The sequence below is a fragment of the Rattus norvegicus genome, chromosome 9 (genome assembly GCF_036323735.1).
Source record: "Rattus norvegicus strain BN/NHsdMcwi chromosome 9, GRCr8, whole genome shotgun sequence".
Lineage (NCBI taxonomy): Eukaryota > Metazoa > Chordata > Mammalia > Rodentia > Muridae > Rattus > Rattus norvegicus.
Window position 1 is genome coordinate 93648159 of NC_086027.1, and position 27044 is coordinate 93675202.

General features: G+C 46.8%; 2 protein-coding genes across 30 annotated transcripts in view; one reads left to right on the forward strand and one right to left on the reverse strand.

Annotated features, from left to right (window-relative positions):
• Positions 1-415: 415 nt before the first annotated feature.
• On the reverse strand, positions 416-25318 carry Sp110 (SP110 nuclear body protein). Of its 8 annotated transcripts, none has more exons than XM_063267020.1 (14): positions 25300-25318; positions 22397-22514; positions 19752-19899; positions 16999-17167; positions 14287-14553; positions 12473-12550; positions 12285-12368; positions 11008-11085; positions 9757-9837; positions 8378-8527; positions 6851-6931; positions 2589-2693; positions 2037-2179; positions 416-688 (listed from the first exon to the last, which is right to left on the reverse strand). In XM_063267020.1, exons 3-14 carry the CDS (start codon positions 19896-19898, stop codon positions 635-637), a joined length of 1437 nt encoding a protein of 478 aa, XP_063123090.1. In that variant the 5' UTR covers position 19899; positions 22397-22514; positions 25300-25318; the 3' UTR covers positions 416-634. The 8 variants fall into 8 exon arrangements, with proteins under 8 accessions (XP_063123090.1, XP_038939329.1, XP_038939330.1 ...); XM_039083401.2 differs by lacking the exon at positions 25300-25318 and adding an exon at positions 25115-25254; XM_039083402.2 differs by lacking the exons at positions 22397-22514; positions 25300-25318 and adding an exon at positions 25115-25253.
• Sp140 (SP140 nuclear body protein) overlaps positions 24378-27044 on the forward strand; it is a 50061-nt gene continuing 47394 nt past the window's right edge. For 20 of the 22 annotated variants that reach the window (XR_010054606.1, XR_010054607.1, XM_039083714.2 and 17 more), the window contains exon 1: positions 24378-24917. Coding sequence is in view for 19 of the 22 variants with exons in the window: in XM_039083714.2 (XP_038939642.1) it covers positions 24886-24917 (32 nt within the window). In the remaining 3 variants the exon portion in view is untranslated. Of the gene's footprint in view, positions 24918-25188; positions 25329-27044 lie in introns of those variants that run through there. The other 2 variants (NM_001012133.1, XM_039083715.2) reach the window with 2 other exon arrangements.

Sequence of the window (27044 nt, forward strand, 5' to 3'; positions counted from 1 at the left end):
TCTTGATCCCAGTGTCTTTCAACCAGCATGATAAAGGATGGTTTACATTGTAAGTGACACTGGGGGAATCTTTGTTTTAAACTTTGAATGAAACTGGCCAAGGGTCAGGCCTGTCTCCTGGGCAAGGAGACACAGCATTGCCTCTGCTAGAAGTTCTCATTTGAAAGGCACTCATGGGTAAGACCATGCCTGGAGAACACACCTATGAGGTAAGGAAGGCTGACGTGAGTGCTGCTCACAGGTGGTTGCCCTGGAAGGGGAGAGGGTCTCTGCAGACAAAGCTCGTTTGGATCACCTTACCCACAAGCACTAAGTGTGTGGCGTTGAGTGATACTTGGTATCGTGCTTGCTTCTTGCACTAAAGCCGTCTCCTTCTGACACCTTTAGTTTCTATTCATTTTAATACCAGGGCACATAGACACTAACAGCTATATCTTTATTTTCTAAGATTCATGTACTTTTCTATTGCAAGTCAGCTGTGAACAAAGGCATCGGGAGCGTGTACTCAGTGCTGGACCAGTTGTGATGAGTTGCCCTACACGAACATGAAGCTGGGACACTCAGAGACTCGAAGGCAAAGTTCAGACACTGAAGACAGCACACAACAGCTAAGCATAGTTCAGGAGCTCATCCGCTAGTCACACTCTTTTTGAGGCTTACTTTTGGAAGTACAGAACAAAAATCCATCCTGAAAGAGAAGAGGTTGACAAGATTATTCTGGAAGTTTCTTCCCTTGTGGATCTTGACGTCTCCCCTCTTTAGGAAATACCTGTATCTAGAGATCAGACTAGGAATGAAACCTCGAGGGGAGAGAAATGAGCCCCCCAATGGCTCCCTTTTAAAGTTTTCCCTTAGTATAAAGTAATTTTCCCTTTACTTAAACCCAAGACCCAACCAAGCTCTCCTTTCTCAGTTCCTTCCCCACTTTCTTTTTCCATTCTTCAGGTAAAATCCAAACATGCTCATCCCTGTGACGTTTGAAGTTTATTTAGAAAAAGAAACTATTCATTTATTATTATGGGGACAAGCCTATACCACAGTGCACACATGGAGGTCAGAGGTCAACTTTGTGCAATCAATTTTCCCCTTCCACATTTACTTGGGTTCTGGGGATCAAACTCAGGTTTTGAAGCTCAAACGGAATGCACCTTTACCACACTGCTGGTGGCCCTGCCACGGAGCCAGGAGTCACGCAACTGGGCAGGGGGAGCAGAGTAAGAGTGAGGTAGAGGCATAGCCAAACCCCCAAAATCTCATTTGGAGACCGTCAGGAATAGGACCGTTCCTTCCCTGCTCTGGGCCTGTTTGTCCAGGTGCATGTAGCCTTTACACTCCCCACCTCTGCCAACCCCGAGGCAGTCCTTTAGCCTGGAAGCCAGGTTACAGGTTAAACTTCCTCTCTCCTTAGAAGGTCATATCCCTCAAGCACCTGGAATTCCTCTTCAGGCAAATAAGGCATTTCCAGAACCCTGGCTCTGGCCAGTGGTGTTCATTCACCTTGAAAGCCTCTACCCACCCCCCAAAGGTTTAAATAGCCCTGTTTCCCCGCCAGAACAGGCGCTGCACTGGGTAGCACCCTGTGATAATGGTTTGCATATTACTGGGAGGCTGTGTCTAGGAATTGCAGCAACTCATGCCTTCTGCAATTGTTACACGTTAGGAAGAGTGCCATAAGGTGTAGGGGGAGGCTGTGCAGTTGAGGTGGCTGAAGAGAGTCCACTTGAACCTGGCTTTCTGTAAAGGCTTATCAGGCTGAGGACACAAGGAATTCTTCGACTGCAGCTAGTTTCCTTCCAGTCAAACTTACCAGGCTAAGCTTCTTAAATCTTGGCTTCCATTACTCTCAGTCCGTTCAGCTCGCCCTAGGCTCTCATGTGCCTCTACCTGCAGTTCTAACTTTGTCATCTACAACTTTTCCTGTTTGAGCATCCTGCTCTCTGTAAGTCATGCTGTTGAGTCAAAATAGGAATTTGTCTAGAGTTTTTGCTGCCCACCCTTCCAGGATGTGAACCCATCACCCTAGGTCATTACAGTACCTGCTCCAGACTTCTTAATGTCTTCTTGTTACAACGGATAGCTTTCTTCCAATCTTTTGACGTGGCCTTTCCCCCTTTCTTTAAAAACTCCTTTACAGTCAGCCAAGCTCCCGCCTCATTCTGAATGCACTTTTCTGAGGATCCTGTAAGAAAAAGACAGGCCATTCTAGGACCCACCTGGATCCTCTGTGACTTTACCTTTGAGCCTCCTCACTATGGCTCTCCCCCTTCCCAGGGCAAGAGGAGATTCTTTTGGGGTGGGAGCAGAGGCTCCCTCCCAGCCTCAGGGGACCATAATCCCTACAGGCCATTGAGGGAGCGGGAGACACCGCAGGGACAGTGTTCACTTCACAGGGCTTGTAGGCAGCTCCGTAGGAAAGTCTACAAACTCCTTCTTGGGAATCCTTTTTGTTGTAGCTTTTGTTTTTTTTTCCCCTTGTAGCCTGGCTAGCGGGATCTGCTTCTTGACAAGTTACCCAATGGGCACACTCTTCCCTTTCCAGCCCACCCATCATCCAGGGACCAGAGAACATCAGAAGAACAGGCACTCACCTTGCTTCAGTTTCTCTTTGAACAAAGTCCCTCTGGCCTCACCACAGGTCACAGAGAGTGTAGGAGAGAGAAAATCCACAGCATCGTCCTTGGACTTTTCTGGAACTGGGAGAAGAAACAGACTTTGGTAAGTGAAGTGATCTGCACTGAGAGATGAGGTCCACCGTCACTGCCCAACTCTGGATGGTTCAGGATGAGTCTGCTGAGTGCACCTGGAAAGATCTGGCAGCTCAGCGCCTCAGAGCAGGGATCTCAGGTTAAGATTCGATCGAAATATTTGTGAAAGGGTTTAAAACAGCTGTTGGTAGTTCCTGCTTCCTTCCCCTCCAACCTCATGGTGGAGGCGTGGAGAGTTCATGCAGGGCTGTCTCTTGGAGACAGAGGAAAATGCCGTAAATGTGTGTCGAGTTTGAGGTTGATATAAGAGAAGAACAATGCACCGTGTGTGTGTGTGTGTGTGTGTGTGTGTGTGTGTGTGTGTGTGTGTGTGTGTAAAAGGAAAGAATGGTGTTGATATGAAGATGCTAATTACCATTAATTACTTTGGAAAGATGGCTCCAGGGGTGTTATGCCATGGAGCTCCCAGGAACAGAGGGCATGGATCTAAGTTGCCTCAAAGAGTGTCCAGCTTTGGAGGAGCCAGGCCAGCCTCCAGGTTAGCGAGTGGATAAAGGTGTGGGCTGGTTTGTCCCACCACTGTCTCCAGCATCCTTTCAAATCCAGCACAGTAGATGAGAATCTGGAGCGAGGCAGATTCTCCTCAGCTCTGCAGCTTCTTGGAAGAACCACTGAGGTTGCCGCTGTTACCAACTTCAGTGGGCGGTTTGCCCCTATCAGATCCTAATTTGATGGAGAAGCAGAGTGACAGGTAACCCTGAACTACTATTCTAAACCCTGTGGGGTGGGCAGATTAGCATAGTGTGGGGGATCTTCCTCGGTTCTCTGTCTCCATGGAAACGCCTTTGCTAATTCCCTATAGTAAGTATAGCTGTAAAGAAGACAGACGTCCTGAATATGCTCACAACAGATGAGGGGGTAGCGGGGGTGTGGGAGTGCTGTGAGCAACAAGTTACCATGCAGGGTCAGGCTACGAGTATTACCCCCTCTTTTGCCTGTTGCAGGTACCTCTTGTATCCCAAATGCAATGGGCCTTTAGTTCTGAGGACTTCTGAAGCCACATCTTCTGGTGACTTCTCACTGGTGCTGAGTTTGGCCTCATTTGCCCACTTCAGTTCAAGGCCTTTAACGATGGAACCTGAGGGGCAGCCTGTGTGTGATGACTTCAGCACCAGCCAGCCTTATTCTAAGGGAGCTGCGGCAGCTGGTTTAGGCCCTCATTAGCGTGAGCAAACAACCGGGAGCATGCAAGGAAGCAATTAAAGATAAAAAACAATTTCCTGATGTGAAAAGCTTCTATGGAGGAAGGCTGATAAGGAAGGGGAGAAATGGAATGGAAAAAAACCCCTAATTAGTCACCCAAAGACCAGCTCATGGATGCTTCCAAAACACAGGGAGACATGCTAAGGTGATGGTTACACCCAAGAAGGTGAAACACCAGGGATGACCTGTGCACTTTATGACCCATGGACCAAGGGGGAGGGTGGAAGTGGGGTGGCTGGAGGTGTCCTAGACAGATTAAGAACATCAAGAACTGCATCATTCATTCCGGCAAAAAGAAGGCAAGGATCATCCATGTAATACATGGGGTGAGTGGCTCAGACGTGGGGACAGTGAGGAACAGTGACAGTGTGTGAGGAACTGGCCCAGGATGCAGACGAGTTCTTTCTCTGTCATCCAAAATGTCTCAACAGGAGGAAGGTGCCAGTTGATGGGGTGTGTGGCGCCTCCTAGGTTGCCCATGCTCCAGCGGATGGCTCCATACCCAGAATTAATTGGATTCAGTGAGAGATGAACATGGGAGGGGGATGTGCCGGAAGTCAGGGGAAGCTGTAGGAGGAAAGAGGAAGTGGGCTTGACCAAAGCAGACTGTATATATGCATGACTTTTTTGAGACAGGGGCTCTCCGTGTAACGGTCCTGGCTGTCCTGGAACTTACTATGTAGACCATGCAGGCCTCAAACTCAGAGATCAGCCTGCCTCTGCATGTATGATTTTTTTTTTTGGCTTTGAAGATTTATTTATTTATTTTGTATATGAGTACACTGTAGCTGTCTTCAGACACACCAGAAGAAGGCATCAGATCCCATTACAGATGGTTGTGAGCCACCATGTGGTTGCTGGGAATTGAACTCAGGACCTCTGGAAGAGTAGTCAGTGCTCTTAGCCGCTGAGTCATCTCTCCAGCCCCATGTATGACATTTTTAAAGGATAAAGGAACGTATAGTTTTTAAAATGCTAAAATTGGCTCAGTAATACTCCTAATAGTGCAAGCACCCTAGGCCAACCTAGAAGTCATAGCTCATGGTAGACGCTAAGCCGAGGGACAACAGTCAGCATAAGCCTGGGTTCCTGCTTCCTCAAGTGTTTCATAAAAAAGGACTAAAGAGGCATCTGGGATTTTTCGCTTTTTCATTGTAAAGACAAAAAGCATTCAGAAGCACCTACGTGGATCTTAGCTCCTTTGAATCTTTTACCTTTTTACTTGAGTCCGATCATGACGATCAGATGGCAATACGATGGGCAAGCGCTTTGTTAATATACCAACTTATCTCATCCGAGCAAGCCTCTGCATAAGGTCCCGGAGAAACAATCCGCCGTAAGCGCAGTTCAAGAACATTCCAGCAGAGGGCAGCATAGTCCTTGGTACGGACATTCATAGTGTTCTGGCATCCTCCTTGTTCTGATTCGTTAGTTGTTTAAGTATAAACAGAGGCACAGAGGAGCCGGACACAGGACAGAAAACAAGACTGATCCACTCCTGACTTCAAATGCCTCTCACACAGTAAACAGGAGGCACACAGACAACTAACCAAAACTCTGAAAGAGCCGTGACGAGAACTCCCTGACAGCAAGTTACATGTTGGAGACGTATGCCCTGCCCCTGCCCCTGCCCCTGCCCCTGCCCCTGCCCCTCCCCCGCCCCCGCCCCCGCCCCTGCCTTGAAGGTAATTCCTTGTAGAAGCGATACTTATTTAAGGTAGTTCATATGGGTGTGGAGCAGAGAGGGAGCAGGAAGTTGAGATTTGTGGTGAGTATGAGGAAGAGGTGGTAGTGGTGGGGAGCACACTGTGCTCCGCGCTAGCTCGATAGGGATTAGTCTGCGGCCTGTCTTAGGAAAGGACAATTATAATGCTGACTAAGAAAAGCCAAAAGGAAGAACTGGAATCAGCAAAGCAGTGAGATGCTGGCTGCTACTGGGAACTGGGAGAGTGTCCGAGTTGCAGGAAAGCACGGAACATGGATGAGAATCCCCAGTGGTCTGCAAACCCCGGTTGTTCAAATAAAAATAAAGGAATAAAGAGAAAGGCAGAGGGAGAGGAAGGGGAGGAGAGAGATTGTGGGGGAAAAATAGAAGACCTCAGAGCTACGTAGGTGCTTGTTTCTTAAGGTAAGCAGTAGCTTTTGTGGGCCAGAGATGCGTGGTGGGACCAAGAGTTAGCGCTGATAGTAATGGGGCTTGCTATGTAAATCTGGCAATTTTAATCGGATTCCAGGAGCTCAAATAAAGGTGCAAGGAGAGACCAAACTCTGCAAAACTCATTCTCTAACCGCCGCATGCACCCTTTGGCCCACAAGTCCTTTCATAACGGTGCAGGTTGCTTATGTGTAGTGTTATGTCTGTATGTGGGTGTTTTGTTTTGCTTGCATGTTTAGCTGTGTACCACAATCATGCCTAGTGCTCCTGGATGCCAGAAGAAGTCATTGTATCCCCTAGAGCTGGAATTTAGGACAGTTTCTAGCCACCATGTGGATGCTGGGAGTCTGAAAAAGCAGCCAGTACTCTTAACTTCTGAGCTGTCTGCCCCGAGACTGGATTTCTAGAAACAACCCTGACTCACAAGCTGGAGATTTTCAGTGTAGGGCAAGCAATATTCTCAAGCAGATTCTCAGCAGCAGTGATGCTGTCCTCAGTGGGGGCAAACATTTCCCCCTTTCAGGAGGGGAAAAAGATAACACCACACACACACAGTCCATGCCTGTCTATCAGTAAGTAGTCTTAAGCTATCATGCATGGGAAGGTTGTGGTGGGAAAACAGACACCCAGAGGGCTCCTTGGGCAGTGAAAGCCTGGCTTAGAGAGTGCTGCTGTTAGTGTGGGCGCCTGCTGGCTGCATCCTGAGACCCAGGCTCCCTATCCTTACCGTGTATGGTTCTTCCTGCTGTGTGGGGCCTCTTCTGAGGCCTCTTTCTAGCCCTTGGTTTTGATGCTTCCTTGCTGATCTCTAGAAGAAAAAGGAAGAAATGTTATTCCTTGCCTGTGGACGCTCCATGAGAAGTCTCCCAACCTCACAGGGCCTCTCATACTTCAGAGCCGAGCACTGCAGACTCTAGGCTGCCTCCTCTTCCCAGGGTGGGAAAATGGGAAAGTTAAACATAAAATACTTCTGTCACGTCTCCAGAGTCCACAGTTGGCCGAAGAAGACTGTGTATGGGCCTATGTTGCCAGTTCACTATAAAGTTCAACGCTTTCCAAACGTCTGAGGCCTTATAAAATCTTATTTGAGTAGCAGGTCCATCTGAGATGGGGAGGCAGGTTTAATTTGAGTACTTGGTAGGCAGGGGTAAGTGTATCTCTCTGAGTTTGAAGCCAGGCTGATCTCCACAGTGAGTTTGAAGTCAGCTAGGACTACATAAACAAACAAACAAACAAATCACTATATCAAAAAAAAGTAAGGTGGGTAACGATTTTGTTTGTTTGCTTTTGGGAGACACTCGTATGGTTCTTACCATGTGGCTCTGACCGGCCTGAGGCTGAGTATATAGACCAGGCTAGCCTCAAAGAGATTGGATACAAAGAGATCCACCTGCCCCTGCTTCCTAAGTGCTAGGATTATAGGCACGGGCTATGCTATCACGCTCAGCTGGTGTGACATTTTATTTTAACAGAGAGCAACAGTGGCAGAGACATGGATTCAGAGTGTAGCTGACAGGTGATGGGGTAAGAGCACGGGGTGCCCTCACAGAGGACTGGAGTTCCATGTAAGGCTAGACCTTCTCCTCTTCAGCCACAGCAATCCATCAGGTGCATGAGTTCAGAAGCAACTGTTAAGAATCTACCTGTGGGGGCTGGGGATTTAGCTCAGTGGTAGATCGCTTACCTAGGAAGCGCGGGCAAGGTCCTGGGTTCGGTCCCCAGCTCCGAAAAAAAAGAACAAAAAAAAAAAAAAAAAAAAAAAGAATCTACCTGTTTCTCATGAAGCCCAGCATCACTGAGAGCTGTGGGAACACGGACTGACACCTGTCTTCTAATTTTGTTTTTGCTTCAGAAATAATTTTCTCCTACACGGTTGGTTATGTGACCAAATTGTTTCACTTTAAACAAAGCTTTTTTTTTATTGTTTTTAATTGTGAATAAAGGAGAAATATGTAGACATAAACAACACAGACGTGGACCTTGGGAAGTTCTTAGTAATCTTTAAGGTTGCAAAATCTAAAGGGTTGACATGCTCTGCCTTAGGTCTCAGCTGGGGTGACCTGTGGCTGTTTCTTTACCGAAAACTCCTCCTCTGAAGTGGATATTGCTTCTCTTTGCCCCTCTTCTCCCCGACCCTCATTCTCTTAATGTCTCTTTGCTAACACTGAGGTCATGCCCCCCCCCCCCCATGCCAGCTCCAAGAGACCCTCCTGTGCTGAGCCTTTCCAATGGCAGGTGCCACCCTCTGCCTTACCTTGAGAACTGGATGTCTGGGCACAGCGAGTCCTTTCCCTCAGAGTCCTGGTCACTACCTTCACGTTCCTAGTTGAGTCATCCTGATTCAGAGTCCTCTGCCCCACCACCTTGAGCTTCTCCTGAACTCCAGGTCCAGGTGAGGCCACTCCTGGTGAGACAGACTCATGAATGGTTTAAATGGCAGTTCCCAGGACCCACCCTCCCTCCCTCCCTCCCTCCCTCCCTCCCTCCCTTCCTTCTTTCCTTTCTTCACAGACTTCGCATTCTACCTCCCTTCCAGATCGCTGTACCTCACTTTTACTGTTTTCTCCTATGTGCACCTCACTTTCTCCCCCCAAAGTCATCACATTCTCCCGCCCCAGGGAGCTCTCATAAGAAGTAACCAGGTAGCCTGGTAGAGCTGGTGCATCCCTTTAATCCCAGCGAGTGGGAGGCAGAGGCAGAGACAGGCAAATCTCTGTGAGCTTTGATTTCTTGAGGTCAGCCTGGTTTACAGAGCAAGTTCCAGGACAGCCCGGGCAACACAAAGAAACCCTGTCTTGAAAAACAAAACCAAACCCAAACCCAAACCCAAACCCAAAACAAAAAATTAGCCAAATAAATATGGAACGATTGGGGATGGGGGGGTGATTTCTGACTGGTTTCTAAGACTCATGAACCACGAGGCCTGGGATACTTCAGGGGGTGAGGAAGGGCCTTCCTTCCATGTAGCTACCCATGTGCAGACAGGCAACATCCAAAGGCCACCAGGCACCTTTTGTGGGTGAAGTAACGAAGGGACAGCCCTATGCCTGCCATTGAAGGCAGCTTCTGGGCGAGCCACCAGAGAGGCTGCGGAGGCCCTGAGGTTCTGCAGTGGGCAGGACTGGTGGAGTAGTGGCCTTCGCTGAGGAGAGGGAGGACAGGGCACTTTTTCCTGTTGGGACTGTGGAAGCTGCCTCCCACAGGACAGCCACACTGCACTGGCAGGAGAGCTCCTCTCAACAGCTTCTCTGGGGCTTTTCCTGTGAATTACCTCTCAGGGCGAGGACCCAGGTTCATTTGCCCTTTTTCTGAAAGTAGCATAGTTTACTTACTCTCCCTTTAGTTGGGAAGGTTGGTTGCCCTCCTAAAGTATGTAAAGAGGAAACCTGATACTCTCTACCCTTCACCTTGGACTGTGTAACCTGCCATCAGGACAGGATTCCAGTCTGCTCCAGTTGTGAAACAAGTCTGGTGAAATTTAAAGCCAGATCACTGCGCTGCCTAGAACTCCTGTGTGCCTATCCAGTAAGTTCAGAACAAGTGGCAACAGATCCACAGCCCTGCCAGAGCCCCCTCCAGCATCCCCCAGCCCTGCCAGAGCCCCCTCCAGCATCCCTTTCAGCATCTTCTTACCCATCATCTTATGTTGAGGGGGCTTTTTTTTCTGCCGTCTTCTTTTGGAATTTGACCAGATGCAACTTTTTCTTTTTCTTGCTAAGAAGAAAAGAGAACAGTCTTTTATAGTCATGTAAAGCTTTCAAACTTTTTTTATTTAAAAAATTAAATTATATTTTTGCTTATTGTGTGTACACGTGTACACTTGTGTGTGTGTGTGTGTGTGTGTGCGCATATGTGTGTGTCTTAACCCTAAGCCATCTCTCCAACCTCAACCCCTAACCTTTTTAAAGGATCAACTGGGAAGGAAGGAGAAATCAGAGGTTGAACTAGAAGGAACAAGCTTCAAGGACAGGTATTAAAATGAGAATTCTTTGAATCAGTTATTGGGAAATTAAGCTAGGGTCAGATATTGGTAGGGTATGGATGGCTTTTGGACATGAGAAATGAAGAATTTGAGAAGGGAAAAAAATAACCAGACGTGAGGAGATAAAGACGTAAGTGGCTGGAGTAGTGGATGGCTTGCCTGCTACCCATGATGCCTTGAAGGTATCCAGGATCATGGCAAGATCTGAGGCGGGAGAAAACAGACTTGGAAGGCTTCTAGGAAGCAATGGGGAAGCCAATGGATGGCAGTATCAGATAGATCACAGTGTTTTTATCATCATCGCCATCATCGTCATCATAGTCATCATCAACATCAACATGATATTTTGGGTATGTGGAGGTTGTACACATGTTCTTTGGTTCACATGCAGAGGTCAAGAGTCATTTTGTAGGAGTCGTTTCTGTTCTTCTGCCATATGGATTTCAGGGATCAAATTCAGATCACCAGGCTTGGTGGCAGGGACCTCTAGCCAGCGAGCCAGGACAATAACAGGTTTTAATTGAACGATGACACCTCAGAGTAGACGATGGGAGAAGGCGAGATGGGAGTAGGCAGCCAGGTGGACATCCAACCTGCTTGCTACTGTGAGGTTTAAGTGACGATGACACCTGCATATGACTTACCAGGAAGCGGTGTCCTCCGGGGCGGGGAGGAGAGTGTACCAGTCACACTAAGCAATTGTGGATAGGAGTTCAGTGAATTTGAGCAATGCTTGGGTCAATATGTCTAAGTGCCTTCTTGTCGCCTATACTTTTCACAAGGCCTTTGAGGAAGGCAGAGTGAGAAGAAAACGAGGAAATGCTGTGTCATTGCAGAAACAGGGATGCTGGGATGCGCCGCAGCTAGAACAGGGAGCATGGCACAGGAAAGGATGGCTGTACCTTTCTTGTTTGCAGGTGTGCAGGGAGCTTCCTGGGGCACTTCCGGGTCATTTGGTGCTGGAGAATTATCTTGAACCACTGGCAAAAGAAACAGAATTCACACCAGAAGTCAGAATGGACTGAAGAGAAAGTGCAGAGGAAAGCCAGTTGGAGAACTCGAAGAGCAGGGAGGGAAGCAGGGATCTGCCAGCCCATAGGGCTCCACCTTGACCTGACCCCCTTAGTTTAAGTTTTAAAGTTTTATGTCTATGGGTGTTATGCCTGCATGTGTGTCTGTGTACCACGTGTATGCCTGGCTCCTGCAAAGGCCAGAAGAGGGTGTCAGATACCTTGGGCTTGGAGTTACAGATGGTTGTGAGCGACTATAAAGGTGGTAGGAGTTGAATTCAGATCCTCTGGAAGAGCAGTCAGTGCTCTTAGGCACTGGACCACCTCTCTAGCCCTCACCGCTTTGTTATTGTTACCTATGCATCTGCTAACAGCAAATTCATTATGAAATTTGGCTTGCTTTGATGCAATAAGAAAAACAGAGGGGGCTTGATACCACAATAGGTAAAAAGGTCCATCTCCTTAAGGCTGTCTGTTGTTTATGCAATATTATGAAAATTGTCTTAAATTCTGACTTCTTTAGGGTCAGGTAACTGGGTCACATTGTAAACTGTCTACGGCTTTTGTGGTCATTTCTTTCTTTTCCTATCATTTTAATATCATATATTCTTAGTACTCTGTACTATGTAGAATTGACTAGTACTGAAAGACAGTTCCCTCACTCAGCTGAAGTCAAGGAAGGAGAGCCAGCCACATCAGCGACATCACCCACCGCTGGGGACAAACGGGATTCCTGTCATGCATTTTGTTGAGGCTGTCAGTTTGAGCGTCAGCCATTGCTGTGAGCTCATCACAGCTGCAAGGTCACACAGTCCAGCCCTACCTTGTCCTCTGCTCTCCTGGAGCCCACTACGGTCTCTTGTGGCTCTATTTGGAATCGTCTGCTTGTTGACACCAATCAATCATTTAGAGTCTAAGTCTAGCAGGTGTGAGGGGACTTTCTGATTGGTGGATCCAGAAGTCTGCCTTTCCCGTCCTGCCTCTTTGCCTTCCCCACAACTCTACATCCCAAGCTTGGGTGAGGAGCGGGAAGCTCAGCTGAGATAGAAATAGACAGCCTCATACCAAGAGGACTCCAATGGCTTTTCTTTTTGGTAGGAAAGTGGAGGTGAGCATAAGCTGTCCCAATGAAGACTGCTAAGAGTTAGGTCAGCCTTAACCAGCATTACCATGCATGGTGCCAGGAGAACCCGGAGGCTGTGCTCCTGAGTCATCTCGATTGTTAGTCTTGGATGTTAAGATGTCTTTGACAACTGGAGGAAGAAGGAAAAGGGTGGGTTACCAAACTGGCTGTCAGGGAGGAGAGTGGATGGTGTACATGCCCAAAAGGAGGACGCTAAAGTCAAAGGCAAGTCACCTGCTTCGGGTCCTGAGGGATGGTGGGGCATCTCTTGAGAGTCTTCCTTATCTTTTCTCTGGTGATCTCTTGAGGACACTGAGCAGAGGGAAGAAAAAGAATTGAGGATTTCAGGATGAGCAGGTGGGGCCAGAGTGGTAAAGAGAACAGTGATTCTAACCAGTAAGGGAGGCAGGTGGCCAGGGGATGGTAGGATACAGAAGGGACTGAATAGTTTAATAGCAGGATTATTTCTTCTTCTTCTTCTTCTTCTTCTTCTTCTTCTTCTTCTTCTTCTTCTTCTTCTTCTTCTTCTTCTTCTTCTTCTTCTTCTATTCTTCTTCTATTCTTCTTCTTCCCCTTCTTATTCCTCCTTCTCCTCCTCCCCTCCTCCTCCTCTTCTTCTTCTCCTCCTCCCACCTCCTCCTCCTTCTCCTCCTTTTCTCCTTCTTCCTCCTCCTCCTCTTCCTCTTCTTTTGAAAATGTAGATGATGAAATCTTCTATTGACATTACCTTTCCAATTATGTTAACTTATTTGAATGGCAAGTATCAGAGGAGTGGAGGAAAAGTTATTGAGTTCAGGCTCCTTTATTCTCAGTCCTGCAGAGCAAGGAGTCCAGACTGTGTATCTTCGGCAATATCAGGAGTACATCCTGATATAGTTAATGTAACTAAACTTTATTATTATAATAATGGTTTAGGGAAGGCGAGTGGCATAAGTCTGGAAGTTCAATTAGATCTAATAGACATAAAAATTTTATATTTTCTAATAATGTTAATAATAAACATATGTCTTAGAATCTGATTCAACTAAAAATAAATAAAGGGGCTGGGGGTGTAGTGCAGTGGTGCAGTGCTTATTCAGTGTCCAATAGGCCCTCGGTTCTACTCTTAACACACTAAGAAAAGAAAGGGACGAGAAAGGCTGAGACTCAAAGGCTTCTGCATCTAGGGAGGGGAGAGAGGGAGGGAGAGGAGGAAGAGGGGGAGAGGGAGAGAGAGAGAGAGAGAGAGAGAGAGAGAGAGAGAGAGAGAGAGAGAGCCTTATATCTACCAGGAAAGTGATCTTCCACTGAGCTAAACCCCAGACCCACACCAGCATTTTTGATGGTTGGTTTGCGCTGTGAGTCAAAGGACAGCTCTCTCTGTTTCCCTCCCCTTCTTTCTCCTGAGGTTCCAACCACAGCTTCTCATCTGGCATGTTCATCTCCCTCCACAGCCCAGTCAGTGTCACTTTGCACAGTGCCCGTGGAAGGGCTGGGCATCCTTTGCTGGTCTTCTTTCTGACCATGTATCAGTTGTAGCTGTTGAATTGTTACTGGCAGCTGAAGGAGGGAAAACCCACAGGTTGCAGGGAAGAGGGGGAATGGCCTGAAGCAGCAGTTCTCAACCTGTGGGTTTCGACTTCTTCCGCAAACCTCTTTCTCCAAAAAATATTTACGTTGCGATGCACAGCAGCAGCAAAATTACAGTTATGAAGCAGAAGCAAAAATAACATGATGGTTGGGGATCACCACAACAGAAGGAACTGCATTAGACTGTAGTAGCATTAGGACGGTTGAGAACCACTGGTCTGAAGGCTCAGGAAAGGTGAAGCACCAAAGGAAGGGCAGAAGCCGGAGCGTCCAGGCTTAGGAAGAAGATGCTCTGGGATCCGGGCCTCCCGGGCCACTGGCAGCACTTGCGATTTTCTTAGAAAGGGTTGTATGAAGGTGGCTGCATAGAAAGGAACAGATCAACAAAAGACAGCAATTTGGGGTTCTAATTGACAGGAAGCCAGCATCCTAGGTAGGGTTACAGGCTGTTGGACAGACAGGAGGGCTCTGTTTCTTGCCTGGAGTGGTTTTTCCTTCCCGAATGTAGCCAGGGAGAGGAGCAGCTGGGTGGGAAGGGCTGGGCTGCTCATCCAGGATCTCAGTGATTTGCAGTGAGGTTGTTCCGGGGTCACGGATTCTCAGTCCAGAGGACAGATGACTTGGTGGCAATGCCTGGGATCGGGGCTGTGGCAGCAGAGTCTGAAAGGAGCACCCTTCTGCTGGGTTGGTTGAGGCTCCAAGTAGGGTTGGTGCGGGTCTGTTTCTCCCTTCATAGGCATTGCCAACTGGAATTAGCAAAGGAGCACATGTCAGGACCCCGGAGATTCAGAAGTTATCTGGCAGATAGGACTGCCTCCTGTATCTTTCCCCACAGGACCGGAGGCAGAATTACTGATTTTCCCAGGTGCACAGAACGGGTTCATCACCACAAGTGTTCACCTGTGGCCTCTTGTGACTTTTATTTATTTGGGCACTCAGTGCTACTTAGTCCCCAATCCAACACCAAAAATGTGTTGACCACATAGAAATCTACTACTGTAGAAGGTCCCTAAAATATATACGTATATAAATGGAATTTAAAGGGAGCTATCATACAGTGAGGGAGATAATGCCCTAATAAGATACCATAGGATACAGAAATGTAAAATGGTCCAGAGGTTCCTCCTACCCCTAAACATTACAGGCCAATGCTATTGACTACCCTCCACAACGTAGTGAAGCTGGACCTGTCAATCACACTCCAGGGTAGGCCCATGTGCAGGGTTAGTTGACCAATACAGAATGGACTCCATGCTTCTTGTCTGTTTGATTTGGTTAGATTTGGGTATTTTAAAGAGAGAAAGACTAGGAAGTGAGGTGGGTAGTGTGGGAGGATCTGAGAGAAGTTGAGGGAAGGGAGATGATATGACCAATATATGGAAAATCTTTTGAAAAAAGACTGCAAAAATAAATAAATGAGTGGAAAAGAGTTAAGCAAAACTGGGTTTTAACACATTAAAATTGGACATTTTGAATCCAGGGATTTAATTTTCTGTAATTTGGGTTTCATAAAAGTTAGTTGTGTGAAAGGTTTAATTTTTATAAATGTCTCTATTCATTTTATTATTATTTTATAATTTACTTATTTTATTATTATTTTAATAAACAAGCATATCTTCCTGTACTAAATGAAACAAAACTTCCTTACCAGGTTCCATTGGGACCTTATGGTTTCTATTCACTTCTGAGGTTCCATTGCATCCTATGATCTGGCCACATCTATCTGACCGCCCTAGGATCTTCTTCCTCCTCCCAACACCAGGCCCTTGGCTTTCCACACACTGCTCCCTTGAATAGATTGGGGCTGGTTTCTAGTAAGACTGTTCTTTGTCACTTATTTCGGAAGTGATGATACCTTGACCCATGAACAGGAAATGACATGGATACCAACAAAGGCTCAGAACAAAACCACGGAACTGCACAGCCACGGAGACGCTTAAGTCCTGCTCAGATGAACTTAGGGCATCCCTAAGTCCCTTTCTCCTGGCCCTGCTGCAAGGCTTAAAGGTGAAGATGTCCCTCAGCTGCTCTCTCAGCTTAAGGAATCCTCCTTCCCCCAGAGAGGAGCCTTTTGACAGTGACATGTCAATAGTGAGCAAGGCCAATGTCACAGTGCAGTGTGACTGGGGTCTCTTCTCACTATTCTCCGGTAAACTGACTCTCTGTTGGGTGTGTATTCTCCAATCTCAAGTGGCTTTATTGCCTGGTTCTCTTACTCTCACTCCAACCCCCAGACCTGTGGCTGACCCCTTGTGTTCCTTTATTTACCCAGTTCTGCAGTCTAGATGCCAAATGTCCCCTCAAAACTTAGGGTCTCAGGTGACACTACAGGGAGACGGGATGACTCGAAGAGCTGGGGCTGAGAGGAGGTGTTAGGTTATTGGGGACATCTCTAGAGGGGATTGTGGGATCCAATCCTCTCCTTTCTCCATTTTTAGAACACACAGTGAACAATTTTACTTGTTTATACATTCCTGCTATGATACACTATATTGCTAAAGGCTCAAAGTGTATGACAGGTCAGAGTCCCCTGACTTTTTCTCACTGTAAGTAGATTATCATAGGCATTTTGTGACAGAAATAAAAATCTGACAAGTGATCGTGGAGTTACCTCTGAACTTCCCCTCTTTGTTAAATGCAGCTAACAATGATGTCACAGGTGGTTTTAAGGTCATGTGAAATGATCATACAAAATGTGTGGGGCCCTCACACTGTCACAAAGAGATAGATATTGAATTCACGCCCCCTCCCCCCATATTGGGTTCTGACATTTCTGCTGCCTTATGTGTTCCCTGTAGATGCTCCAATAGTTCTTATTTTCAAGATGGGTGTGTGTAATGGCTCACTTTTGTTACACCAGTACTTGGAAAAAAGGCTGAGGTAGAATGATTATATTTTAGGCCACCCTGGGCTACATTTTGGACTCTGTTCCAAATGAACAGCTATTCCTGCACTAAAATTCATTGAATAGCTGCATCAGAAACATCTGTGTCCTACAGAAATTCACCTTGGGGAAACTGAGGTCAGCGTCAGTCAGGTCTACCCCTCCAGCAGCTTTTGTGAGCGAGTGTGACCTACGCCTTTACACAGGGAAAGCAGGCACTGGAGTGTATGTTCCACACTGGCAACAAACCCAGGCTTTTACTGTGGCAACACTGTGCATGTTGAAAGGATTGGAGAAACCACATTACCATTTCTGAAGCTTCTACAAATTGCCCCCAGACTGGGGTATTCCCGTAGGTTGACTTTGCTGAACAATATCAGCAGCATCGATGGGTCGAAAGTCTGCTCCAGACTGGTGAGAATATTGTGCACCACTTTGGATAGAGGGACCAGATTTTGACAGGCTTCCAGAGATTCCTTCAAAGAGTGGATCAGAGGGTTAGTTTGAATGATTACTCATTGAGCTGAGAGCTCTACATTTGTGGTTTTCTGTATCATAAGAAAGCTACTTTGGGGCTGCTGAGGATGGCTGAGTGGGTAAAAGTGTTGGCCCTCAAGTCTGATGACACGGGTTTGAACCCTAGGTAGGATCCATAGGTGGAAGGAGAGAACAGATTCTACAAGCTGCCCTTCAACTTCACTTGCACACCACAGCAGATGTGTGCCTCACACCCAAATAAATAAATTGTAGTACTTTAAAATAATATAAAAGCCAGGCTTGGTGACAGGAGCCTTTAATCCAGCATTCAGGAGACAGGCAGTCAGACTGCTAATGTTTTCTATTGAGGCCATTCTGGTCCACAATGGGAGTTCCAGGACAGCCAGGGCTGCACAGAGAAATCTTGTCTCAAACAAAACAAAGCAAAACAAAACTGCCAAATTTAAGAAATATTCTTTTTTTAATTTAAGAGGAAATTTAGTATAAAATGTAGTTAAATCTTCAGGAGACTGAGTCATGCAGGTCTCTGAGTTCAGTCAGTACAGTGAGTTCAGCACAGTGAAGCTGAGTCAGTGATCTGGGAGTCAGTGCAGTGAGTGCACTGCAGAGGAGCTGAGTCAGTGAGTGGAGAGTCAGTGCAGTGAGTGCACTGCAGAGGAGCTGAGTCAGTGAGTGGAGAGTCAGTGCAGTGAGTGCAGTGCAGAGGAGCTGAGTCAGTGAGTGGGAGTCAGTGCAGTGATGCAGTGCAGGGGAGCTGAGTCAGTGACTTGAGAGTCAGTGCAGTGAGTGCAGTGCAGAGGAGCTGAGTCAGTGAGTGGGAGTCAGTGCAGTGATGCAGTGCAGAGGAGCTGAGTCAGTGACTTGAGAGTCAGTGCAGTGAGTGCAGTGCAGAGGAGCTGAGTCAGTGAGTGGGAGTCAGTGCAGTGAGTGCAGTACAGAGAAGCTGAGTCAGTGAGTGGAGAGTCAGTGCAGTGAGTGCAGTGCAGTGGAGCTGAGTCAGTGAGTGGAGAGTCAGTGCAGTGAGTGCAGTGCAGAGGAGCTGAGTCAGTGAGTGGAGAGTCAGTGCAGTGAGTGCAGTGCAGAGGAGCTGAGTCAGTGAGTGGAGAGTCAGTCCAGTGATGCAGTGCAGTGGAGCTGAGTCAGTGAGTTGAGAGTCAGTGCAATGAGTGCAGTGCAGTGGAGCTGAGTCAGTGAGTGGGAGTCAGTGCAGTGATGCAGTGCAGAGGAGCTGAGTCAGTGAGTGGAGAGTCAGTGCAGTGAGTGCAGTGCAGAGGAGCTGAGTCAGTGAGTGGAGAGTCAGTGCAGTAAGTGCAATGGAGTGGAGCTGAGTTCATTCATGAATTCATGCAGTTCAGTGCAGGTCAGTAGAGGCAGTTGAAGCCAATGAATAAAGAGCCCAAAGATTAGAACAAATTGCCAGTTAGTTTGAGGCCAAGCAGAGCAATTCAGTGAGAAGCTGAGAGAAGCCATATTGAATCAGTCAGCTTGGAGAGGAGTTGGAGCCAGAAGAGCTGAGTTGAACCTGCCAGCCAGATTTTAGAAAGAACTAGAAAAGGTGAGTTTATTCAGCAGAAAGCCTCTGAGATGACAATTACATGCAATTGTAAAAGCTAATGTAAATATTACATTTTACATTCCCTGAGCTTGAAATTAAAAAATCCAATAAATAAATAGATAATAAAATAAAAAACAAAACCAAATTGAAAAAAACAAACAACAAAAAACCCCACCCAAACGATGTACCAAGCACTACATTCGTACAAATAGCCATGTCTTCCAGTGCCTGCCTTACATCAGAATGAACTGGGGAGCCTGCAAGACAGTGCATCAGGTAAAGGCGCTTGCTGTCAAGTTTGATAACTAACCTGAGTTCAGTCTTCAAGATCCGCATGGCAGAAAGAGAAAAACCAACTCCTACGAGTTCTCCTCAGACCTTCATACTCATGCCTTGGCATATGTGCACACCTGTGCACTCTCACACAGACACATCACAACAAATGTAATGTGATGTTTTGTTTCAGAATGACCAACGCTCCACATGCTCTTAGACGGTGGGACAATGGCTGAGCATTGGGTTAACAGCATCTTGGTGCCAGAAAAATATGTGACATTTGGATCCTGTGACCGTGAATTTATTTGAAGAAAGATCTTTGCCACTGAGGATGCTGAGACACGATATCCTGGATTAGAGCAGTGCTTAAACCAAGTGTTCTTATCAAAGGAAGAAAGAGGAGAAGACAAAAGAGAGAAGACGACATAGAGGTGGAAAGAGATGGCAGTGGACTATTAGTCTAAGAACTCCAGGAGCTTTCAGGAGCCACCAGAAGCTAAACAGAGGCAAGAAACATATCCATCTCTGAACCTCTAGCACCTACAATATACCCTGTCCCTAACACAGCCCCAAGACACCCTTTCTCCCAACCATCTCTTTCTGCAATAATGATCATGGTCAATTGGGCCTTCCATGTTCTAGGAGCCCTGGTGGGTTGTGGTCAGAGATCTCAATACTGGAACACATGTAATGAGGACTGGGCTGCTTTGTGGAGGGCCCACAGGCCTCACCTTGTACATTCGCTCAGTGATGAAGGAATTGTCTCGGAGTGCTTCAAAGAAGGGGAACGGCTTGTTGATGGCATAGGCGATGTCCAGCTTCGTGTATATGAAATGCTGAAGAAGAGCCTTTTCCAAGGCCTTGGTCAGGGTGAACATCCTATAAAAAGAGGCAGGCTGAGAAAACAGAGGCAGAAGGTATCAGGAGCATGGGGGAGTGGCTCTCTGCATAAAATGGGTTCTCAAAGGTAGACATTCTAGTCTTCAGGCATCCCTTAGCAGTCTACAGAACAAAATCTTGCTAAAAGACCCATTGGTAGAGGAAATAAAGGTGGTGCCCAGCAACCAGAAGCCGAGAGGGACAGACAACAGCACACCACCATCCTGAAAGGGATTTTAAAAGTTAAAGTGGGTTTGGAAACATCTCTTATTCACTGAGTATGTCCTATGTGCAGTCTTTGTTCCAAGGATATCATAGGTAGTAACTTATTGGAGTTCACGAAGCGTTGCAAGATGGCCACTGTCATCACAACTACCTAACTGGAGAACTCCAATGCAGACAGAGGTGAGGTAAGTGACCCTCATGCTGGATCATGTAATGTGGAGGGGGCTGAGTACCAATTGAACTTGACTTTCTAGTTGCTGGTTTACTATTGAGAAAGTGCTTGGCCACAGTTGAGTCTATATAGAGAGAGTTGAGAATAGATGACCTGGGTTAGAACAGATCACTTTGCAGTGTGGCTGAGCACATCTAGTGCCAATGCTTACGGGAAAGGGACCACCTGACATGTGGAGCTAGAAACCTGGTAATATTTAGACACTGAAGAATCACTCACAGCATTTTGAGGTAAGCAGATAACACAAATAGAATCAGGAAGGACATGAAAATTAGGATTGGTCAAAGTCACCACTTGGTTTTATGACCCCATTTCATTCTTTGGGTCAGACCTGTGTCTTCTTATGGGCTGTTTATAAAAATCGACTGCTTCCAGACCATGAGAAAATAACCAGTCAGTTATAACAGGAAGAGAACTTCCTGGTGACAAACTGTTGTAAGAAGGCAAGCCCTAGTAAATCTTGCAATCACGGAGGGGTTGGGAGGGATTGGCAGTGGGGGGGGGATGGAGCCCAGGACCTGTGCATCATAGGCAAGTGCCCTATTGCTGAGCTACATCCCAGCTAAGAGTAAAGTCCTGCTTGTTTGTTTCTGTGTTTGTTTTGTCTTAAACACAAAGAAGAAGAAGACAAGGGCCCCCTTTCCTCCTTTTTAAACAGAATATTACTGTAATATATATTTCCAGGAATTTAATTTCAGCATCAAATTAAGCAGTCTGGTCCCTTTCTTCTTTCCTAGTCCCTTAAACTTAGCAAGAAAAACTTGAGGAGAAAACAAAAAGAAGACAATTTCACAGGGGAACTGTGGAACGGGGAGGTGTGTCATGGACCGTTCAGTCCTGAGGAAATTCAGGCAGACAGGGGACAGACAGGTGGGTGAGAAAGCTGTTGAGGATATGCATGGTGGGGGGGCAGCATGAACATGTGCTCTGGGCGCCACTTAGGATGACTTGTTATAGAGCAGCACTCAGGCCTACACTGTGACAGCTTTGTCATTTGTCACCTGCCGCAGTTTCTGAAGTCAGACCAACAGAGGTTAAGTACCTAGCCCTAGGACACCAATCTACAGTAGAGTGTGTCTGTCTCTGATACTTTGTTTTTCCCTGTGCAAGATACTGTACCTCAAGCCTGAGGAAATGGTACAAGCCTTTAATGCTAACCCTGGAGGCAAAGGCAGGCAGATCTCTGCCAGTTCCAGGCCATCCTGGTATGTACAGTAAGTTCCAGGACACTCAGGGATACACAGTGAAACCCAGTCCTCAAGAGGGGAAAAAAAAAAAGATCCTGTGTCTCAGATGCCTGCATTCAGGTTTTTATTATGTTAAGGGCCTTACAAATAAATTAGGAAAAGACAGACAAACATCCATTAGGAAAGACAAAGCCCCAAACACAAGCAAACAATAAAATGAGCATCATTACAATGAATGCATAATTAAGCTGGGAAAAGTCAGACAAGTGGGAAGGCCTTGATAGCGCATATTCAAAGTGACCAGGAAAGAAAACAACAGCCACCCTCCCCAGTAGGGTAGAAATGGAAAGCATTTCAAGTGTTCTGTGGCTCATTTGGTAATCAGGGTCGCCAGCAGTAAAAATTAAATTCCCTTGAATCTTCATGCGCAGTAATGTATTTCAGTGAAATGACCATGGATTAAAAACAAAACAAAACAAACATACAAAAAAAAAATCCATAGCGTGCTAGAGAGAAGTATGGAGGCTTCTCATTTTCTCTTTCCCAATAGCTTCATAATTAGGCAAATGTGGGAGGATGATGACGACACTGCCCACCGTGGGCAAATGCAAGGTCCAACCTGGGGAACATGCACTGGACACTGTCCCCAAAGCCTCTAACTTTCAGAAAAAGAGTTGGGTGTATGGACCTCACTGCCCTCCCCTCCCTTCCTCTTATCCACATCCACTCCAGGGTCGAGTCTCTGGAAAGGATTACTTAACAAAGAGAGAGCCTGGGGACTCTCGGGTACAGCAGATAAAAGCTGACCCCAAGAATCTGGAATCTAGCTGCAGAGCCCAAGAGCAGAACGCACCTGGATGCCGGGTTGCCAACGGGGATCTCCCAGGTTCTCCCAGGTCACTCCAGGATTAATTAAGAGGTTCCTGGATCCTGCCTGGAAAAGCCAGCCAGCCTAGTCTGGACCCGAAGTCCTAGAAGCACCGAGAGGAGTCAAGTTTCAAGAAAAGAAAACGAAAGTGATCTCAGCACACAGAACAGGAAGCCGGACACGCCAATCCCGCCCTCCACCCCCAACCCCTCCACCCCTATCTCCTGCCTTGTGAGGCTTCCCAGCATGGTTAGAATTCTGGGTTTCAGTGGCATTACTGGGAATCCAGATCTGCCCGGAGTGGAGTGACAGGCAGGGAGGCTAAGGACCAGCATTGGAAAACACGGAAGGGGGTGTCCACTGTCGCCTTCCCAACCTGGGGTTCTGTTCCTCTAGTGGCCGCATTGTAACCTTTTTGGAGGAATGAAATGTTTTCAAGCTGGATTGGGGTGAAGGTTACCCTGAAGAAGTTTGCTAGAAACCATTAAATTAATAGCAGCAGCAGCAGCAGCAGCAGCAGCAGCAGTAACAACAACAACAACAATAACAAAACAACAACAACCAGAGCTAGCATTTTGAAATGTCTAGAATTCATTAGGATCAGTATGTGAGAAAATTGAAGTAAAACAAAAGGCAACCAAGTGACTCTCTAATGAGAAGTCTTCAATTGAGAAGTGTTCTGAGTAATATTTCCCAAGTGTATTTAACCCACGAGGCCCCCCACCCCCACCCCAGGACATCCATGAAGCCTCTGGGGCTTTAGATTTGAACCAAGGCTGGCCCTCCACAGGACAGAGTCTCTGTACTTCCTATGGGGACATATACCAATGGTAGAATTTGCAGTCAAGTACAGTCAGAGCAGTAGGCTTGGCGCAGAGTGTCTCAGGGATGGGGACTGAGGGAGGAAGGAAACAAGGCAAGTCTGGTTAATACAGTGTGTGTGTGTGTGTGTGTGTGTGTGTGTGTGTGTGTGTGTGTGTCTGTATGTCTGTCTGCACAAGAATCACAAGTATGCTTATGAGCCAGAAAATTACCCACCCTCGAGAAACCTTTAAAGCAGGAAAAACTCTTACATCAGACAGATGTGAATAAGGGCAAAGGTTTTATTGGGAGCCGCACATACTGAGAACACGGTAATGATGGTAAAACCTCACCTGGCTGGTAATTCCCACCAAATGAGAGCCTATTAGAATTACCCATTTTTAGCACGGTTTTATTAGATACGTAAGATGCCTTCATTTAAAGTGATGATTTTGGTGAACTTTACCACATATTATCATGCCACAGTGATCACACAAGCCAAGTCCTCTGCCCCCCTAAAATCCCCTTTCTTGGCAGAAAACCCCTTCCCAGATTCCAGCCCTAGGGGAACCATGGATTGGTGGTTACACAGCTAAGTCTGGCCGGGGTGGAGATGTCTATAAATGAAGATGACCTTTTTTGGTATGTGGTTTCATTTGCATCCCTGTACTCTTGGGACCTGTTGCTGCAGGAAGTAATTTGTTCCTCTTTAGCAGAGGTCTGAGCCTGGAGCCCTGCACAGGCCCTCATCCCTGGCCACCTTATCTCTGACTCAGTTTTGCCTGCATTTCCAGTCTTCCGTTAGTTGTTTTTGTTTGTTTTGTTTGCGTCCTCAGTCCTGTTTCTTATCTTTTCACGCAAGCTAGTTTCTCACACGGAAGGAGAGTGGCGCTAAGTGCAAAAGGTGTGCAGAATAAATGTAAGGCACCCCTTCTTTAAAACTGTATTGTCCCTGGCTGAAGCCTTGACTGTGACCCACTTCCAAATTCCACGAGATGCCTCTGGTTCTCAAGACCACGGTGAAGTTGCTGGAGCCCTGTCTTGCTTCACTGTCAAGGTCACACCTATGCAAAGCTGTCCCGCCCTGATTCTCTGCACTTGCCTTTGGTTGGTGGAAGTGTGTGGGTGGGGATGAGGGGGGAGGTCTCTCACTCCAGCTTACATTAAAGTCAGAAGCTCGGAAACAAAGCCACGCCTTCTGGCTTTTCCTACTCTGCTGTTCAAATATCAGATGCCACCTCCTCTGGTTCTGACTCAAGGGGCTGCCGGGACAGCCACAGGCCAGAGAGACTGCGGACGACCTACTCTTCCTCATCCTTCCAGGCACCACCCAGCAAAGGGCAAAGGAGTTCCTTCCTTTACTAACCAGCCAGCTGGCCTCAGACAGCTAGGAGCTCTTAGCTGAAACAAACCCTCCCACCTTCTTTCCTTGGAGGGCAGCAGGGGTCCCAGGTTTCTGGGGACTTGGGCTGTCTTTGCTCCTCCCCTGTGGGGCAGAGCCTAGTGGGGGCCAGTGCGTTAGTACAGTGATGTCATAGTTGAACAATTTCACTTTCCTTTTTCTCCTCTTTGGAGGGCTCCGAAGGAGTTCTCTCTGGGCTTCCCAGAGTCTCAGAGCGGGGGTTCAGTCTGCCCTGAGCCAAGTTCAGGGTCCCTTGGGGTCTGCGTAGGGGATGGCAGGAGGAGACAATGGACTCAGCAGCAGGTAAGTCCCATCCTTTCTCTTGTCTCTTGTCTCTGCTAAGATCTGTGTTGAAATGTGTTACTAGGGCCACCCAGGCTGGGACCAAGGCCCACTGATATTTGAGACTGAGCTCATAAGGACACGAAGAACTGGGAAAAGCAGGCTTCATCGCGGGTAGGCTAGCTGTCAGAGAGTCCTATGGTTACCCCCCAACTCACCCCACTTCATTTCCTTGCTCCTGTCCCAGAGCTTGTCTGGCGCGCTGTGGCCTTCCGGTGTGGACTTCCTGGGAGCTCTTGTAGGAGTGGCTGGTTCACTGTGACTTCTGGCCTCTCATCTCTTTCTAACCCTCACTCTAAAGGACAGCTCTGTCCAAGGAAGATCATTTAGAATAAGTTCAAACCTGATCCTGTCGGTTGCCAGTCTTCCCAGGTTAGTGGTTGTGGACAGCCCTGGCCTGAGCCCACATGTCCTACTTAGGTCAGGTCCGGGAGTTTCATCTCTCAGTTGGAGGAAGTGAGAGGGAGGAGGTGGGGAGTGGGTGTTGCTCTTAACCCCTTCTATTCCTGATGGTTACATAGCTGGTTAGAAATAGATGCAAATTCGCTTTGTCTCTCTGTCTCTCTGTCTCTCTGTCTCTCTGTCTGTGTCTGTGTCTGTCTGTCTGTCTCTCTCTCTCTCTCTCTCTCTCTCTCTCTCTCTCTCTCTCTCTCTCTCTCTCTTCCCCCGCATGCGCATGAGAGGAGAGATGGCCCAGGTTTAAGCACTCATACTGCTTTAGTAGTAGACGTCCCCAGCACCCATCCCAGGCTTCTAACTGCCTCTGATGCCCAACTCCGATCAGACACCCTCTTCTGCCTTCCATAGGCGCTGTATTTACATGCAGGAAACACACCGAGACAGACACATATATACATAATTCAAAATAAAAACAAAAAAGATGAGACGAAGGTGTATGTAGCTAATTGCCCTCCAACAGGGACTCTCTTGGGGCAACTTCTGGTCCTGCAGACATCTTAAGAAAGCATCACTTCTCCGTGACGTTTGGTCAAGGCCACTAGTGATACCAACAGCATGCTGTGTCTTTTGGGAGTGAGTGGGGTGGTTCATTACTGGCTCAATGTCTTTCTTATAAGCCTGTTGAAGTGATCTGTCTCTCAGAGTGTGAGTGTGTGCTGTTTCTGTCTTTGAAGACATTTTTGTTGTGGTTATCAATCCGACAGGTGTAGGAATGGCTGCATCAGTCTTTACTATCCCTTCACTGTCTGTGGGATTCATAGTGTGTGTGTGTCTGTCTTTCCTTCGTCAGTCTGACTAGAGATTTAATAACGCATTGATCTTTCCAAAGGAGTAGTTTGTGGTGTGAGCAGAACACTCACTTCTTTTAATCTTATAGATTTCTACTTTAATTCCACTGAATCTTTGTTTTCATTGGGATGAAATTGCTCCTCATAAGACTGCATTTATGCCTCTCTTACCTTCTGACATATACAAAGCTATGTGTTTTCCCCTAGCCACTGCCTTTGCTGTGTCTCAGATTTAATTTATGTTTTAGACTTCTGTGCTTTTTCAGTGTAGGAGCAAGAGTCGCACTTTTGCCTGTCTTCCCCCATAGGTTTTTTAAAAATTAAATTTATTTATTGTACGTGTACAAGTGCCACAGTGTGTCTGTTGAGGTCAGGGAACAACCTTAGCTGGCTGATTCTCTCCTTCAACCACGGAGGTCTTAGGGAGCAAGCTCGTGTCCGCAGACTCGGTGGCAGGGCCTGTATCAGCTGAGCCATCCCCCCCCAGCGCCTCTTCTACTTATACTAGTTGCAGTTTTCAAACATACTGTTTTATTATCGTGCTATTATTAAATATAATATATAATTAAATTTCCAAATAAATGGAAAATCACATTTCCACTGATAATGGACACAGAGAAACACCTATCATGTTTGTAAATATTTTCATTTCACTCTTTTTCTTTTGACTTTCCTTTCTTTTTGTGCTCCTTTGGTTTTAGTAAAACATTTTTATGATTCTTTTTCTCAGGAACTCCTTTATCAATTGTTATTATTATTTTTGTTTCATTTCGTTTTTCTTTTTTGCAGTACTGGGGATTGATTCTGGGGATCCTCTTGAGAATGGATTTTGGGGAAACTT

Bases quoted from the DNA above. Each gene is read 5' to 3' on its own strand.
- Sp110 (XM_063267020.1), bottom strand. From the start codon at position 19,898: ATGTTCACCCTGACCAAGGCCTTGGAAAAGGCTCTTCTTCAGCATTTC. The intron at 11,086-12,284 runs GTAATGCTGGTT...TTCTTTTGCCAG, and splicing joins TTCTCCTGGCACCATGCATG to TGGTTCAAGATAATTCTCCA. The intron at 6,932-8,377 runs GTAAGGCAGAGG...TTTTTCTTCTAG, and splicing joins CCAGACATCCAGTTCTCAAG to AGATCAGCAAGGAAGCATCA.